Here is an 18,195-nt window from a genome sequence, read left to right as displayed (position 1 = left end):
AGAACAAACCAGGCCATGCTAAAAACTTTGGCTACAAAGAGAAAACTTGACTCAAGAAGTACCCACCCCTCTACCAGCAGCTGGACACCAGACATTTTGCCTGTTTCATGCTTGTGAAAGGGGCAAGCATTGGTTATTCCAAAAGGAAGAGATGTAAAAGAGATAAAACCCCAACCTCCCCATGCCAGTACAGTCACAGCCACGAGCTCTCCTTTCCCCTCTGCCCTCCAGCCCATACCCCACCTCACGGTCTCTTGCTGGGACCTATTTTCTAAAGAGCCAGGCTTGAAATGCTTTGGGCAGGTCATTCATCTGCAATAATGCTTCCGCATTGCAAAAGCAGCGAGGATTAATAATATCTGATTAAGAAAAAATGAGCGGTATAATAAAAACAGATAGTATCTGTCATTTAGATCACACTCTAATTTAGGGCAAAGGTTAAAAGCTCTGATGACAAGAGATACTGCACAAAGAGATGACATTTGTTTCACTAAAATCTCACTGGAGGGCTGTGAGTGTTGTGTGCTGGAGGAGGAGGGAAGGAGTCGCTCTGAGCTCCCATTCCTCATAAGGACACCCAGGGGATGCAAAGCCCCAGAGCCCCCCCAGGATTGAAGGGATGCTGTTCTCCATTGAAGCAGTATTCAGCATAGCTGCCCCCCAGGACAGGATGCTGTGCTGCTACATCACCGTGCTCAGGGACAGGACCAGGCAGCCAGCACCTCAGTTCCCTTCTGAAAATGTTATATTCTTGTGTGCTCGGTCTCCCTTTATCAGCAGACTGCAGGTCTTAATAGCAAAATGAGTTATGCTCAAAGGAAATTGAAACCCTGGGTAAAAAGCAGGGTTAACTCAGTGAAGAGTAGCCCCCAGCAGGGCGCACAGCAACATCTGACACCAAGGAGATCTGCCCTGTGCTGCCCTTCCCCTCAGCCAGAACATTATGCTGCTGGGACGGGCAGGCTGGCAGCCCTGGAACAAGCCTGACCAGAAGTCACTTCCAAGGAATCACTTGCTGCTTAGACTCAGGGCTGCCACTTACGGTGCTTCTAAGTGTTGTTTCTCCATAGCAGAGGACCCATACCTAATATGAATGGACCTAGCATCTCCAGACACCATCCATAGGGCAAAGACTGACCAAGCAGTGCAGGCTGTGTAATGCTATAATACGATGGAAAACACAGCAATAATAGCAGGGTGGTAAAGTCCTAGGCTGCAGCAAGTAAGGATAAACCCAAACACAGCAGCCACAAACACAGAAACAAAAGAAAAATATCTGCTTACCTTTGGAAAGCTTCAGGCAGGCAGAGATCTCCAGAAGATGCCCTCACCTCCACTGCCAACCCTTAAATGAGGGCAGGGCAGGTGTGAATCCTGGCTCCATCCCTTCCATCACTCAGTGCATTGCATGCACCTGAGCTCCCCTGGTCTGGCCCTGCCTTCCCACCAGGTGCTCCATCACTGCTTCAGGCTGTGACTTAGCAATTCTGATACGGGCTTCATCCTGCCTCTGGGGAAGGACAGTGTTGGCACTCAGCAGTCCTGGCCAGGAGAGAGCAGCTACAGCCTTTGCAGCCCCCCAAAGAGTCCCTAGATGCCTCATGGATGCTCGTCTGCATTCGATGTTATGTCCACAGGGCTCAAAGGGTGAAAAAGCCAACTCCACTGCCCACATCCCTTGGGCACTGCCTTGGTGTGGAATGCACCCTGCTGCCCTCCAAGGGCTGCCAGGAGCCATCAGCTGCAGCTCATGCTCCTCATGCGCTCCCCACAGGAGGTAGATGGAGGTGGAGCAGAAAGCTCCCTGAGTAGGGCTGGGGGCTGCTCTCTGTATAGGTGTTGCTGTGTTTATACTGGGCTGGAGAGGGTCTATTAAAATGGAGCCATCGTCTGCTCTTTAAGCGTGTAATTACCAGAAAAGATAATGATGGACTGAGAGAAGCTTAAGAGGGGAGGGGCAATGATCCAAAGGCTGGGGGAATTTGTACAGAAGTGTTTTAAGAGCAGCATCTGCCTGCTTCAGGCAAGCAGCAGCTGAGAAGGGGATGACAGCACCCTGCAAACAGCCTGAGTGCAAAACCACTGCACTGGAAGAAGGCTCCTGCACACTGCTAAGAGCAAGGGGACCGCTTTAATAAAAAGGAACTTCGGCTGAATATTGTTCAGCCTCCTAACATGCTGGTATCAGGCACTCATGGAAAGCCCATGGGAGGTGGGAGCCCAAAAGTGCCATTTGAAAAAAGAAATCAAACTGAAGGGAAGATGTCACACATCTGAATTAAAGAAACCCACAGTGCGATCTCCCATACAGCAAAGCTGCCCAAACCCATCCTCCCAGCCATGCTCTGCTTTGCAGCATCGCCTCGTCGCTCCCAGCACCATTAAGCACAGCCACCAGCACTGATACAGCACTGCTGATGGCACCGAGGAGGGATTCAGGGCTATTTAGGACCCTATTAGGTAAGTGCAGTGAAAACAGGCAGTCATAACCAGGTAATAAAAGAAGCATCAAATTATTTTTATAGTTAGAGCTACCAGAAACTTCTTGCCCATCCCAGAACAGGAATTGTTCCCTGATGGTGAAAAGATTGTTTGGAGGAGGAACAGCTGCTCTCTTTCACACCGTTAATTACGAAGATGGGCTAAGAATTAATCAGGTAAAGGGAGGCATTGCGAAAAGCCAATCAGGATAAGGGACAAATTTAGTGGTTCCTTAAAATAAGTTAATTAGCTATTTAAACTTGTCAGAGGCCCAACATACACATACTCACAGCTTCCAAGAGCGTGAATGTACAGCTCATTTCCTACCCCTGTGTAAGTGCATGAGAGGGGTTGCATGGAAGCCGAGCCTAAGAGGGCTTATGGGGAAGCCGTGGGGCAGGAACCTGGTGCCCACTCAGCATCTACCCTACAGAAGAAGGGGGGGAGGTGCAGGACAAGGCTGCCTGCAGATCCCTCCCACCCTCACGCACTGCCAGCTGCGTTGTGAGAGCTGCTCTTCCCCAGCCAAAGCTCCAGGAAGCCAAGTAAAATCTCAGTCATCGGAAGCACAGAACCAAACCCCATTGAGCTGGCAGGCGAGCTGTGAGCTGCTGGGCTCAGAGATGGGGTTGATAAGATCCCTGGGAGGCGCTGCAAGATGGGGAGTCTATGTGCCAAACACAGCCAATTAATGTCAGCCCTTTTCCATGCCAACCAATTAAGCTGTGTATACTTGTCACCAGCAATTGAGAAGGGGGTGGAGGGCAGAGAGGACATAATTCCAGAAGAGCCTTAAAGATATAAAACCTGCTTAATTTATGGAGGGCAGGGTGAGGGCGTAGACACCCTGCACCAGTCCAAATGGGACCTGATTAATGTCTTTGCTAATTTAGGAGCCGCTTGGCTCTCGTGACCTGGGGAGGCTTCATTTAACAGAAACCAGGCTGGCATGGGAAGCAAAGAGCAGCTTAACAATGTAAGCAGCAACAGATGGGGTCTCCAGCCGCCTTGCCAAGCACCAAAACTGTTTTCTGAGTGCTTTCTCTTCAACCTCCTCCAAAATGGAGAGAGGAGCACAGAGCAATAATCGCAACCATAAAGGCGTGTGGCTCACCCACCGAGCAGCAGCCAAGAGCTCTCCTGGCCAGGAAAGAAAAGCTGTGGGAGCAAAGCCTGGTGCTGAGCACCCCGAGCCTGGCCCTCACGTTATCAGTGCAGAGGGAAGAATGGCAGCAGGGTAAGCCAGAAGGAGCACCCTGCTCCAGCACCAGCCAGAGCCTTTCTCAGGCAGGGTGAGCTGAGGCAGCAATAAAATACTGAACAAAGCAAGCCTGCCTGGCTCTGGAGCTTTTTAATAAAGAAACAGTAGAAAACAAATAGCAGAGCAGCCCTGCTCACTCTTGCCAAGGGGTTTCAGGAGCTGCACCTGGCAGAGGAAAGCACTCAGACGCAGTTGCGTCTCCTCAGAGCCAACACTGTGAGGAGGGAGAGGTGTCCTTGTATACACCATATGCCAGCGTGTAGATGCTAATAAGAAACACTAACATTGTTATTTCATTTAAGAATAATCGCTTGTTTTTTCCACTTAGGAAATACCATGTTTCTACAGATCCTATTGTGCTGTTTCCCCTGGAATCCTTAGCTTGCAACAACTAAATGCCAGCAAGGACTGCTGACCACCTCCTCCCTTTTTGTTTGCATTTCTGAAGGTATGCACATTAGAAATAGAAGATATTTATTGCAACTTCTCACAAAGCCTTCATAAAGCACCACATAGCCTGAGGAGCACAATAACAAAGCCAGTGTTCAAAGTCAAGTCGGAGTCTCGCATCTATTTGAGCAGCGCTTTTCTTTACCTTTTCATACAATTGCTCCAGGATAGACAGAACAATGCCTGACATTTCCGAAGCTGCCATCGGGTCCCTTTAAAAGCCTGGTGTGCACAAAGTGCTTTGCAGATCCCCCAACTTAAGCCGAATCTGAAGACCAAGAGAAAAATGAAGCTCTCCTTCCCCCCTCCATACAATAGGCTTGGGAAGCCAGGCTTTCCCCCAAGCAATGTGATGCAGCAGGAACTACGACCCCACCACAGCCATGCTCACCTCTACCAGCACACAGCCTGATTTTGGAGCAGTTTCTGGTACATACTGCTGGGTACTCAGCTCCAATGAGCTGTACTGTGGCAAATCCCACAGGCAGCCCCAGCATCACCAGGATCCACAGATGCCCCTTTGCACCCAAACAAATGCTTTCCAGCCCTGGAACACAACCTGCTCTTTGCCTCTCCTCTCTACAAACGCAGCCCTATGACCCACAAGATCCTCCTGCATTTCCAAGCCTTGGAAAAAGTGACAGGCAGCAGCTGCCTCCGCTGGATGCACTAAAAGCAGGGAGTGCCATTACTTAATCCAAAGCGAAATGTGGGTTTAGAGCAACGGTAGAAGCACGGGGCTGCCTGATGCACTCCCTGCAAAAGGCTTCATCTGGGCTGGCTCAGCAGGAGATAAAGCGGCTGTGGAAGAGGCCGTGGTGTCGGCAGGGAGTGAGGAATGGGCTGCCTGTCCCGCTCCACCTGTAATTGATGAGCAGCAGCTCCTGGCAGAGATGCCCTCCCTGTGAGTTACAGACTTAGCAGCAGATTTACACGCAGCCCAGATGGGCGCCCCGACACAGACATACCTGGCAAGAGATTCGCAGCAGGGAACAGTGGGAACACGTCACCGAGCCCCACAGATGAATTTCTGTTCTCTAAGCATTGCCTGCTCCATCACGAACCGCTTATTAAAGAGGTCCGTGGTGTTTCTCTCCACACATAAAGTAGTTTATTATGAGTGATTTATTAAACTGCTCTAACTTGTCAGCAGCCACTTGAAACGTTCACTTTCCTTTCTTTTTTTTCCCCCCTTCAGGTTTGCAAATGTCTTTATAAACAGCGGAATAAATAGATCCCCAACACCTCCCTCTGACTGCCACGTATCAAAAACCCAATCGATATCAGCCCAAGTTAGGAATGAGGTGAGACTGAGCCCTCCCCCCTTACACCCAGCCCCACCTGTGGGGGTGAAGTGATGGGAGCAGACTTCCAAACCAAAGATGCATTTTGGGCTTTCACACAGGGAGCCGGGCTTGACAGCCTCTAATTCCTCCCCATTGTGGCCTGTTGGTGGGTGCTGATCCCCAGGTGAGATGAATGATACCATTGCAGGGCTCCCAAACCCTCCGGCCAAGGTGCTCACAGGCAGACCCTGCTGCCTTTACAGCCCTCAGAGCTAATGCAGTTCAGGTGCTCTCAGCTCCTGCTAGACGAATCTCTTTCCAGGACAGGACCCCTTTCTATCATTAGCTCTACCAGTCTCAGATCATCAGCCTTAATTTATATGGTGCAGGATCGCTGCTATTTTAATGGTTTGTCGAGCTGAAATTCCACACACTCCCTCCAAAAGATTTTCCGTGTGACACAATGGCCGCTTCCACAGCCCCCAGCCGATGCTGCTCTGAGCACAGCACACGCTGAGGATCAGATTCTCCCCCTGGCCGGAGAAACCCTTGAAGAAAACGCACCACCAGGAGCTTCCCCGTGCTTCAGAGGGGTTCCCAGCCCAGCCCCGGGCACGCAGTGCTCCCCCATCCGTCCTCCTGTCGGGCTAATTGAGCTCCGAGCTGCACACCATATGCTCTGGATGCGCCTCCCTCCTCACGCTCTGTCTGCTGCTCGAGTCCAGGGAGATTCTCTGGAAGAAGCCACTTTTAATTTGTAATCTGATTAAGCCATTAGAGGCGAATAGAGCAGTAACTAACACAAATTGCCGATCGTTTCCATCAGCAAATCCCCCCAATTAATCCTGAGATTAACCCTGATTACACGCAGTAATGGTGATCAATGCACCCTAATAGGGTAAATCCGCCCACTCCACTTTCTCCCACATCCCAGAACGATCAATTTTAAATCGGCGTGATTTATCCGGCGGGATGGGACGGGGCCGGGCGCGGGGCTGGGCGCCGCCTGCATCTCCTGAAACAATCAGAGCAGCGCTACCTCATTAAGCTAACTGCCTCCCCCGGGGAAAGGCAGCCCTACTCGGAAATGCGGAGAAACAAAGAGCGGGGGAATGCGGAGGGCAGCGGCAACGCCGGCATTTCATCTGCCGTGCGTCCGCCCGTCTGAATCCTCCCGGCGCTGAAAAGTCTCTGCGAGGTGCCGAGACCAAACGGCACGGAACGCGGCTGCTCTTCTCAGGGATTCCTCCGTCAAAGCCGACGAGTCGGGCCGCGGAAGAGCTGAAAGGAAAAAGCCTTCCCACGTCGTGATCCGAGCCTCTGTTCTTCCCTTTGCTGCTCCAATCAGAAGTTCCCCAGGACCAGCCATTCCCGAGGATCCCCGAGCACTTTGCAAGCTTCAGAGCCCGGCTTAGTTCTCACTTATTTCTGTGTTATTTATAGAGAGGCTGATATCCAAATGCCTGCTTCAATGGGGATTTTGCCTTTGTACAGACTAAGTAAGAACTAAGTCAGAAGCTCAGGATCTGACCTTTGGTATACAGAAATCAATTCATCCTGCACTGAAACGCAGCCATCTCCAGGGTGAAATGCAGCAGTACTTTAACAGCGCATGGCAATAAAGCAGGTTGATTTATAGAGCCTTCTCCTCCAGTACTTTCCCTACTTTGGGAAAATAGAACAGGAGCAAAAAAGATCTGCCAGAGGTCTGCTGGGCTCTGCACAGCGCCTCTCTCAGCCTGCGGGCTCTGGCGGCGCAGGACAACCCATGCCTAAACACTGGGGCAGGACAGAAATCACATCAGTGACAGCCTGCAGGTTTTGTGATGCGGGAGGAATTCCCCCCCCCAGGATTACAAGTTCATCATGCTCTGCCCTGAACTCCGAGCAGGGATCTTCCAGCTGGACCCTTCTCTACAGACCACACGTGTTCCCCACCTCCCATCACCTCATCCCCAGAGCTGGCTGTTTCAGTGATAGCCAACCACATCAAAACAGAGCTACATTTTCCATATAGAGTGCCTCTCTTATCCCATTGCACCTGGTGTCAAAAATGAAGGAGCTGGCCCTAGTGCAGGTACCACAGCACACTCAGACCCACCTGCCTGGTGAGGATGAGGCATGCAGGCCTTCTGGCTCCGTTCCCATTGCAGGACCCACTCTTTGCTGCACAGACTGTGTTTCTCCCCTCCAGGAGTGGAACCATGGCCCCTGCTCTCTGCTTTGTGCCAGTGCTCAGGGGAAGCAGCCTTTGGGTTTAGCAGCCCCTCGTCCCACACTGCCTGCTCCAGAAATATTGTCAGAGGAGAAAAAACATGCGGTGAGAGGCAGCCTAAGTATCAATCAGCTGTACAATCCCCCTGGGAAGAAAGGTTTCGCTCCCTGCAGAGGCGGCAGTCAATAAACATGGCACATGCTTTATCTCCTGTCAGGGCTGCCCGCTCCCATCGACAGCCCTGACATCAGCCCAGGGCACAGTGAGGAGCCCACCCACTGCTGTCAGCTCCTTCTGAGGATGTCATGGGAGGAGATGCTGTCCTGCAAAGCAAAATAGCAAAGCTGATCCCTGCATTGCACACCGCAGGGACATTATGGGACAAGGAGCGTATCACAGCCCAGGTACAGCTTCAGTCCAGACAGTTTTAGGCTCTTTCAAAAGGCAGGGGAGATTTTGTAGCATTTTGCTCATGCTAAGTTAGAATACCAGTACACAGCAGGGACAGCAGCTCAATAATTTAGTATAATGTATATGGGAATTATGACCTCTCAGACAAGGTCAGTGTCTCTCTCAGCCATGCTCACATCTCCCATCAATCTCCACCACCCTTTTAATTAAGATGCCATGCACAACCCCAATCCCCAGGGCAGGATCCTACTGCTCCCCTCCCCTGGGACTCCCCAGCACAGCAGCAGGCAGCTCCATGCTCCAGCTGAGCTGCTCACACAACAGGCAACACAGGCTGCTGGCTGCCCCGCTCCACCTGGGATGCTCACAAGCACTAAAACCAGAGAAAACCTGAAGGAAGTGTTCTGACAACTGCATGCTGCAGGACGCAGGCCAGGGACATCCCTCCAGAGCCCAGCAGCTGCAGCCAGCAGGCAGGATCTGCACCTCTGCAGCAGCCCCAGGTGAGCAGTGCGCAGCACACACCGATGCCGTCAGTGTTTCCAGCCAGCACCACAACCTCATCTGCTGCCTGAGACACGGGTCAGATCCCAGACACACACACAGCACATCCTGCACGTAGCAGAGCACAGGTGATATTTTACCCCGCTGCCTACGAGCGGCTCCAAGGCCCTGTGGTGCAGGATGAGGTGCGGGGCCACGGTGCTCAGCTGCCCCCACACCCCCGCTCCCTCAGCCTCTCACAGAGGGGCTTTTGCTTCCCTTTGATGTGCAGATGAATCGAGCCTCGGCCGTGAGAAGCCCCGTGGATTTATGAACTCCTCCTCTATGATGTCTTTCCAATAGCAGCCCCCAGAAGAGCAGTTGCTCTCCCTTCCTCCCTGGCTGCTCCGAGCCAAGCATTCCTTTCTCCTCCTCCATCCCACGGCCCAGGAGCCGTGCTGCTCGTCCGGAGCACGGGTTCCCAACCCCAAGCTCAGCTCTGCCACTGGCAGCTCATTTGCTTGATTACGGCAGGTCCGATGTCTCCTTGCTGCCAACCCCACGGCAGGTAATGCAGGCTCACTTGACAGCCAGAGATGAAATACCGCAATTCAATCCACTCCCACCCCAAATCATGCCAGGTCTGCAATTCTATAGAGGTTGCCTTTGACTTGAAAAGAGAGGGACAAATAACTGTGATGGAAACCATTCACTGGAGACTTCTGGGGGAAATTATACACCCGCGAGGGGAAAAAGGATCATTAAGAGGTGACAGGAGAAAACATTTGCATTGCAAGTCAAACCAGCTGGAGGCCAGGAGGAAAGCATTGTGGTCACTGCCCTCCCCAGTCCAATTCAATCAGCTCCAACAATTGGGAAACCCTGGAAGACAGCCCCTCCAGCTATTTGACCCACATCCCCCAAACATAGAAGTCAACTTCTACCTATAAACAGAAGTGGAGTGTTGCAAAGGTCCTGCAGAGTTCACCTCCTGCATTAAACCCAAGCACAAAAGCAGAAATCTGTACGTCTGTCTCCTTTTTAGCAGTCACCTCCATCTCAGCAGCTTCTGAGAGCCATAGCTGCATGGGGAGATTGCTTTGCTTGGCAAATAAACTGAGATTAAAGTGAGTTCACTGGGAACATCTCTGTTTGGTTTCTGGGCTGAGCACGCTGATAATGTGATGGCACATTTAACTTTCACTGCTTGAAACAAGGCACAAGAAGATGTAAAAATAAGGGAGAATTTATCTCCGGTGCGAGCATCCCACCAGAAACTGTACCCAAATGGCAGAGGCAGGGAGGAGGCCGAGCCCACCTCCAGCAGCTCAGCAGAGGGGTGGATGTCCCCAGGGGACACAGAGCTGCACACCCCACCCCTCGCTTCTCTGCCAGAGCATTACACAGAGCTCTCTGAAGCCCCAGAGCAGAGGTCGAAGAAGGGAAGTGATGAAAGAGGAGCTGAGAAGGGCCATCCCACAGCCAGCTGGAGCAAGGGCTCCTCATCTGCCCCAGGGAGCTGCTGCCTCATTGCATCCCCACAGGATACGTGCAGAAGCCTGCCCTAACATGTGTCCAGAGGCTGCAGCCAGAAGCGCTCGGTTTGCAGCTCTGCCTTCCTGACGCAGGTTTCAGCTATAAATGCAGCGTGGAAGATTGCAAAGCTGCCTCCAGCATGTCCTCAGATGGACACAGCACCAGAACACAGCAGCATGAGCTGGGGAAGTGTTAGCTGTCCCTGCTTAGCCTGACGCAAGAGAAAGCTCTGCCAGTGGGCAGCAGCAGCAGGAGCAATATACTCAAGTGACATTTGCGCCTGGGCACAACGATGTGTCACTCAGCACAGCCAGACCACGGAGCATCTCTGGGGCACCAAAATTACACAGCCAAGTAAATCCTGCAAAATCCATCTGCCCTTTTCAATATTTGGAGATAATTAACTTCTCCAAGCTGAGATATTACAAAAGAAAGCTGTTAGTGAATCTGTTCAGCCATAGGTCCAGGTATGGAGCTTGCCAGCATTCAGGGCTTTAAAAGGGTAAGGAAGACATTTCATGTTTCCATGCATTCCTGACTCTTTCATAGCAAGACCACAAGGAAACAGATCTAACACAGCAAGCCAGGAAAAAGAAAGAGCAGAAGACTTACCAGGACACACACCATCCCCATCCCTCCATTGGCACCATCTGAACACAATCTCTGGAGACGTATCCAGGCACCGCTCATCCACCAAGAAATCTGGCTGGAGAAAGCTAAGTAGAAAAATCAAGCGATAAAGCACAGCTCTAGGGAAACAAAGCAAATCAGATAGAGCTCCTCCAGCACAAAGCCAGGTCCCAGCCCAGGGAGGAGCAGAGCTCATGCTGCTCCCAGTCCCAACACCCCACCCACAGGTGACCAACACCCAAATCAGCCTTTAGTCCCCACCCTACAATAAATACATGGCCTCAGGTGGCCAGCAAATCCCAGTGGGGTCAACAGATTGCCACTGCCAGAGAGAGGCAGTTAACACTTTCCCTTCCATCATCACCCCAGGGCTATGCATCACCACAGAGTGATGGTAGGGAAAGCAAATGCAAACACAGTTCTGCTCTTGTGTCTGATCCGTATTTTACACTCATCCCATTGATCTCTGAGGTGGGAGCTGCTTGAAGGCACGGCTGTTGGTGCTGGAAACCTGTGTGTTCTTGGTGGGTGCACAGAGCTGCCTCATGCATCTGAGCAGATGGACACGTTTGTCTCTAAATTAAAAAGTGAGCCAGTGGCAAACAAGTAGGGCAGGAGGGGAAGAACGTGCCCAGAATGACTGAAACAGACACAGGCTGAGCAATCTGAGTGAGGAAGGACATGCAGAGCTCTGGGTGGAACCAAGAACCTCCTGGACAGAATTCAGTGAGCGTCTCCTGTGAGCGGCTGCTCTGTCTGGCAGAGAAGTGGCACAAAGGATGGGAACCACTCACAGCTATGGCATCCTGGCTGCAGGGAAAGCTGATGGCCCCTGGATTTCCAGCTGTGATTACTCCTTGTGCTACTCATAAAACTTTGGCAAAACCCAATCTGAGGAGAGGATGAGTGGGACTCATGCTGTGCCCACACTGCTCCCCTTCAATTGGCCCCAGGAGAGCACAGTGTAAGGGCATTAGGAATGCAGGTCGAGGTGCTCAGTGCAGCAGGGCAGATGCTTCCTGCAGCAGCATCTCAGTTCAGAGCCGCCACTGCCTCTGCGGGTCATGGGGGCAGTAAATATTTGCACAGGGCAGGACAAGGAGAAAGCAAACAGGGGTCTCTTATTTATGGGCCTTGGCAGCCTGCTCCCTGGGCAGCTCCATGGCTTTTCCATCCTAACCAGCTCCCATGCACCCTGAGAGGGAGAGGGAGAGGTGAGGGAGTGGGATGAGAGGGCAAAAGCAGAGAGGGAGGGGAGTGACAGAGAGGGAGAGTGGCAGTGCTTGCAGAAAAGTGAAGCAATGCTACGTGGTCTTCGAGGCTGTGTTTGTTTTACCTGCAGGCTGGAAAGGAGGAAGATGGATGCATCTGTTGGGCTGGCCCCCCCTCCCACCCCAGGCTCCCTCATGCAGTGTGAGGTCAGCTCCATCCCAGCGAGGGACTGAGGCTATGCGCTATCACCGTGCCCTTCCCTTCTGCACAGCGACATTCCTCTCTCTGAGGGGCTTCAAGGAGGACCAGCAGGATGCTGACCCCTTCCTGCACAGACATACTTGTATGTGCCAGGACACACACATGTATACACATGTGTGTATAAAGCAGATGACTCATCCATGCTCCAGAGACAGAAAGCATGAGCATCCCATGAAGCAGCTGGGTGTCCCTGCGTGCCTCATCTGCTTTGTATCACCACCAGAGACTGATGGCAGGAGTCAGAGGGGAAGGGGCTTGGGGTTCACTGACCCCTCTTTGTGATGAGTGTCTGGGTTTAGGAAGGATTCAGACTTATTACAAACCTCTGGAGTGGTTGATTTCTTGGATTTCTGTCATGTCACGAGGAGCTTTCTTTGGGCTGAAAAGGGCAAGGGTGTGGATTTTATTCCATAAACTCCTCTGAGATGAAGGTAAGCCCGTAAGGCCAGGGGTTAAAAGGACCCACACCAGGCTGGAAATAATAACATGAAGGACTATGTGAATAACAGGATCCCGGTGGCTCTTCATGAGAGGTCAGGATGGATGGAGGGTGATGGATGGTTGTTATTGAACTGGCGCGCAGTGCGAGGAGCAGTGCTGAGACAACTCCCTTCCCTACTCTTGCTAATGGATAGGAGGGAAGATCTGTCCTAGCCTGTCAAATGCAGTGCTGTCCATTGCTTCCTGCAGCCTGGCTGACAGAGTGCTTTATTTATGCACCATGACCCACGCAGGGATGGTCAGCCCATCGCTCACTCCAGCAGCTCAAGCAAGAGTTCCATGTGCAGCAACGATGGCATCCAGCCGGAGGTCTCCAGCACTGAGCTCCCTCTCCCAGATAAGCCACAGCGTTTCTCCTTCAGCCAACAAACACATGGTGATGTGGGAGATGGCAGCAAGCAGGGACTGTTTGCCAGGAGTGGGAGGGGGGAAAAGTGTTGCCCACCCTGCAGCACCCACCCAGTCCAGCTCTTCCCCATCCTTCTGCTGCCCTCCACCCCCCAGCCCAAGGCTATGAGAGCTAAGGGAGGCAACATCCCAGAACAGCAGCAGGAGCAGCCCTAGGATTTGGGCAGGAACCGGTTCATTTGCAGAATATCCAACCCGGCAGCCCTGGCTGGCTCTGCCTCTGCCTTTCTCCTCTCACCATAATTCATCCTGCAGCAAAGTGAGACTAAACGGCTGCCATATGGATTCGATAGCACACCGCACCTGTTTCCCACCATAGATAACCACATGTGGTGCAGCATGATGGAGAGCCTGGGTTGCGTGCAGGCGCACATCGACCCCGCAGCCAGCCTTGCACCATGGGGTGCTGCTGCTCTGCAGCCCCTTCTCCTTGAGCTGCTGCTGGAGCTGCTTTGCTGCCCCAGGGAGCAAACCCTGAGCTGTGCAGCAGAGCCCATCTGCAGGCACTACGTGGTCCTGTGTCACCAAGCGAAGCAGCCAGCAAGAGGAGGAAGTGGGGAGCAATTTTCTCTTACTGTCTATACACTTTCTTGTAGGGAATGTAAATTTCCACAAGGAAATAACTGTCACTGACCTGTAGAAACCATCTGACCAAAGGCCCTGGAACCTCTGGGATGAGTTTACAGAATTCTGCATAAACATTACAGACAAGGCCCAGCCCTGTTGTGGGTGTGCTGCAGTATGAACACGTGCTTACAGATGACACTGTCAGGACTGTATCTCTGTGGCCAACTCTCTATGTCCATGTAGAGCTTCCTTAACCCTGCTGTGCCCTGCTGCTGCTCCTGCCACAGCCCAGCTATCCGCCATTCACAGGCATACAGATCTGCCTTCTTGCTTTGCAGCCCAAGGGAAAGCCCCTGCTATCTCATCCAGCCCACTTCCACCGTGACCCTCCCCAAACACTAAAGTGTTTATTTCAAAAGTAGACATTAAAATTTAAGGAAAGCTAAATAGAAATTATACTTGTGTATTTTAAGATGAAATGAGTCCCGTAAGGTGATCATGCTGCTATGTGCAGATGATTGATGTCTGTTTATTTATCTGCTACCGCTAAAAGCTTGCAAAGGAGAGAAGAAAGGGACACAGCCGAGCTCTGCAGGCAGGCGCAGCTCCTGTGATGTGGTCCTGCCTAAATGTGAGCTGGGAAATGCTCTCCTCTCCTCTCCTCTCCTCTCCTCTCCTCTCCTCTCCTCTCCTCTCCTCTCCTCTCCTCTCCTCTCCTCTCCTCTCCTCTCCTCTCCTCTCCTCTCCTCTCCTCTCCTCTCCTCTCCTCTCCTCTCCTCTCCTCTCCTCACCACTGCCAAGAAAAGTGTTCACACATCAGAAGAGCCTTGATAGCTTCTGTCATGGGCTCCCTCCCTGGTGCAGACAGCCCCGTGCTGCTCACCGCCTGCGCTGTCACACGGGTGAGACCTTGCTCTCCCCTGCCTGGAGATCCCAGCCACTTCTGCTGGCTCTATTTCCTTTTCCTTATGAGGCCGCTTTGTTGGCCTGGCTACTATTTGCATAATGGTGCCCTTAATCACTTGAGGAGGAAATCATTTCCTTTCACTGGAACTGGGGACCTTTTCATTGCATTTATTTATACATATACATTCCTGAAAGCCATGCACTGACAGATGCTGGAAGTGGCAGCCCCCTGCTCTGCAATCAGACACCCTCCGCCCCGGCCCTGCGGCTTCTTTTAACATTCTTGTTTCTCCGCAGACAACAAGGTTTGTTGATTGAGTGGTGGTGCTCTGCAAACGTCTCTTGTTGGGTCCCAGCCATCTGTTAATGCGTTCAAGGTTACCAGGGGGCTGACTCACACCCGTGTCTTTCCCTCCTGCTCTTCCTCTATTGGACTTCCCCAGGAAGAGCTCTGTGCCAAGGGTGGTAGCACCCAGGGCAGTGTTAGGTGTCACCTGCAGGTCGCTGGGTGACGGTGTCCTCCCACCTAACACTGCCCCTGCCAGCTCCGTGCTCAGGTTTCCTTGCTGCACAGGTAAATAAATATGTGTGTGCAAATAAAGTCCTGACAGAGGCGCTGGGGGAAGAGACTGCTGCACCAGGAATGCGGTCAAAAAAGGGGAATGTGGGGAGAGGAAGAAGAAGAGAATCGAGGCAGGGGTGCAAAGAGGGTGCCAGCAAGACACAGACAGGAAAGCAACAATGCTGCATCTCATGGCACAGATCAAGGTGCAGAGAAAGGCACTAGCAGGGTTTGCTGCCCTGTGCAGCAGAGTGCACAAGTGTAGGGATGCTCTGCCTGCAGGAAGGCTGGGCCAGGCACACTCAGTGCTACAGATGGGCTCCTCTGAGTAGCAGCTGCCTCCTAACCTGCAGCAGAGTGGGGGCTGCTGCCCACCCCAGGGCATGGGGAAACTGCAGCATGACCAGCCCTGGGGGTCCCAAACTGCCCTATGCCTTTGGGGTCCATCCCTGTGAACGAGCCGCTGCCTCTCACTGCCTGGGAAGCTCAGAGTAGGAGGTGGGACTTCTCCAACTAAGTATAGAGAGCTTGGAGTTGGTTTTGTTGTGTTTATTTTTGTTGTTGTTGTTGCTGTAGTTGGCTGTTTTTTGTTTTATTCTTGGAAAAGCATTGATGTGTCCAAAAAATTCTCTTTACGGGAATGTACTGGTTTCAGCTTAACTCTTTTCAGGAATTTCTTGTCAAAAGAGAGAAGCAGGAGAGTTCTCCTATCCCATTCCTGCCTTGTCCCATCCGGTCCCATCACAGGGCACAGCATGGGGACAGCTTCAGCTCTGCCCAGCCCTTTGCCCACCCTTGCTGGAGCCCTTGTGCCCACACAGACCGAGAGCAGGCAAAGGGTTTTTTCCTTCTGGGAGATGTGGCTTTGATTAGAAGTTTTTGGAATAAAAATGAGCAAGTAAAGCACAAGGCGGTTTGGTTGACATTATTCTCTACTTCCACTCTATGCTTCCTGTAAGTGTTCCCATATTAATCACCGTTCCTCATGAAAATCACCTCCTCCCCCCATCCTGCCAAGGCAAAATCCTCGGCTGGAGTGACCACAGCGTCAGGAGCGGAGCCCAAAGTCGCAGAGGTTTTGCAGCAAGTTTTTGGCACAGGGATGGTCTGACAGGCAGCAGTCCTCTGGCCTTTCTGCACCCCAGCTTATAGGGCTCCCACCTGCCCCCCCTGGGCATCCCCCACCCCACACCATCCATAGCAGTGCTCACAGGCGGTTTGCAGCCCCTCCAGTGGCACTTAAGAGACTCCGATCCTATTTAATGAATGATCATTAACTGGGGACATTTCAGATGAGAAAATTGTTTCAGGAACGAGCAATTAAATCTTAACGCTTAGATCACGTAACTCATTTCTAATTAAACTCACTGTAAATTATAGCAACGGTATTTATTTTTAATGAGAAATAAAACTGGAAAGGAATTGTGGCCGTTCAAGAAAATGAAATGAATGGAAGGGAGCAGAGCGGGGGGGGGGAAGGGCAGGGAGTGGAGGGAGTCTAAACCAGGCATAAAAAGGCTGTTAAAAACCCCCTGATGGATGTGGGCAGTGATGTCCATTCCTGCATTGTGCCCAAAGCCCTCCTGGCATCAGCCCTTCCTATATCGGACCTTTTCCAAAGGTGGGCAGAGCTCAGCAGCAGCAGCCTTTCTCAGTCCGGCCACTGGGAAGCAGATTTTCTTCCCTCTCTCTCTCCATACAGCTGAGACGTGACAAGGAAAAATGGTGCCCATATGGAGACATTAATGATCAGAGCTTCAGAGCAAGCACGGAAGGGCTGATTGCTCTCCAAGCAAGTATTAATCACATCCATCGTGGTGCAGCCAGGGAGGGCAGGGGCAGGAATGGGAAAGGGGATGCCGATGGGATGTGTGGGGCCATGCGAGTCTGCTGGGAGCTGGGTAGGGAAACCTGAGGGTGCCGGGATGGGTCTCACCCACAGCCCCACGGCGGGAGCTGCTGCACTGCAGGCACGGGGCAGGAGGACAGGCAGAGCCCGCAGCAGGTGGAATCCACCATCAGCTGCAGACAAAACGCATTCCATGCAGTCACGCCGGGCTCAGTAAGGCCACAGAGCTGTGCAATAAGCCCCACGTGCATGTGTACATCTGTTGCTAGCTCTAGTAAATAATCCCTTCCCAACACACCAAATCCCTCCAGGCCAATTGTGCAGTGTCATTGCAATCGTGCTCTGTTGGTGTCTTTCACCCAGGGACCTCAAAGTACTGACATTTGAATCATCACCCTTCAGTATATCGTTTATCCTTAATTTTAAGACGGGGAAGCTGAGGTGAGAGCTGGGGCTGGACCCAGCTGGCATCACTGCAGGAACAAGGGCAGAGCCACAAAGCAGCTCCTGGATGTCCCAGGGCACGTAGTCAATCCCTGCAGGACATCCCGCAGCAAAGCATCGTGGTTGTAGATGCTGTGCCTGGGGATACCCTGTTCCTCAAGCCAGAGGGCTGTTTTTAGTGGAAAACATGCCAGTTTGGATGCAGTAATAATATCTTTAAGCTCACAAAGTTGCATTCACACCAACCCTGCTTGGAGAATCATTCTCAGAGTGTCAGGACTGAGCAACGCCCAGCCGAGCCCAGCCAAAGAGGAGCCCCAGCCCTTGCGCAGTGGCACAGAGACACGTTCCCACTGGAGAGGTGTGAGGGACGAGTTCACACACTGAGCTGGTGACACTGCACAGCTCTCATGCTGGGTCCCTCTGTGCCTGCAGAGGGATGCGCAGCACCACACCATGGGCAGCCAGATCACAGAGCAAACACAGCTCTTCTGCCTTCCCAGCGAGCTTCCCACGGAGCCCCCGGGGAGCTCTTCCTCTCGCACCGGCTCTGTTTAAACAAGCTCAGTGCCTTGACACAGTGTTGCACACTTCTTCCCTGAAAGCCTCGCTAATGACTTTTCCGAGGGGCCCTCTCATGCTGCTAAGCCCGTGCCGGCTGGGCCGTGCAGTGCGGCTCGGCAGCTGTCTGCACACGGATTTCCATCTGATGGGCGTGCAACAGCAGCAGCC

At 52.3% G+C, this 18,195-nt stretch overlaps 1 protein-coding gene and 1 long non-coding RNA gene across 3 annotated transcripts in view; both read right to left on the bottom strand.

Moving 5' to 3' along the window:
* Positions 1–10,990, bottom strand: part of LOC128076084 (uncharacterized) — an 84,575-nt gene extending 73,585 nt beyond the window's left edge. For both annotated transcript variants that reach the window (XM_052673410.1, XM_052673411.1), the window contains exon 1: positions 10,736–10,990. In XM_052673410.1, the coding sequence (XP_052529370.1) occupies positions 10,736–10,813 (78 nt within the window). In that variant the 5' untranslated portion in view covers positions 10,814–10,990. The remainder of the gene's footprint in view (positions 1–10,735) is intronic.
* Positions 1–18,195, bottom strand: part of LOC128076087 (uncharacterized) — a 122,254-nt gene that overhangs the window by 94,856 nt on the left and 9,203 nt on the right. The gene's annotated exons all lie outside the window — the stretch shown is intronic.

Source organism: Tympanuchus pallidicinctus, unplaced genomic scaffold (assembly GCF_026119805.1).
Source record: "Tympanuchus pallidicinctus isolate F22 unplaced genomic scaffold, pur_lepc_1.0 scaffold13, whole genome shotgun sequence".
In the NCBI taxonomy this organism is placed as follows: domain Eukaryota; kingdom Metazoa; phylum Chordata; class Aves; order Galliformes; family Phasianidae; genus Tympanuchus; species Tympanuchus pallidicinctus.
Note: the sequence above shows the minus strand (reverse complement) of the source record. Positions and strands in the feature narration are given on the sequence as shown.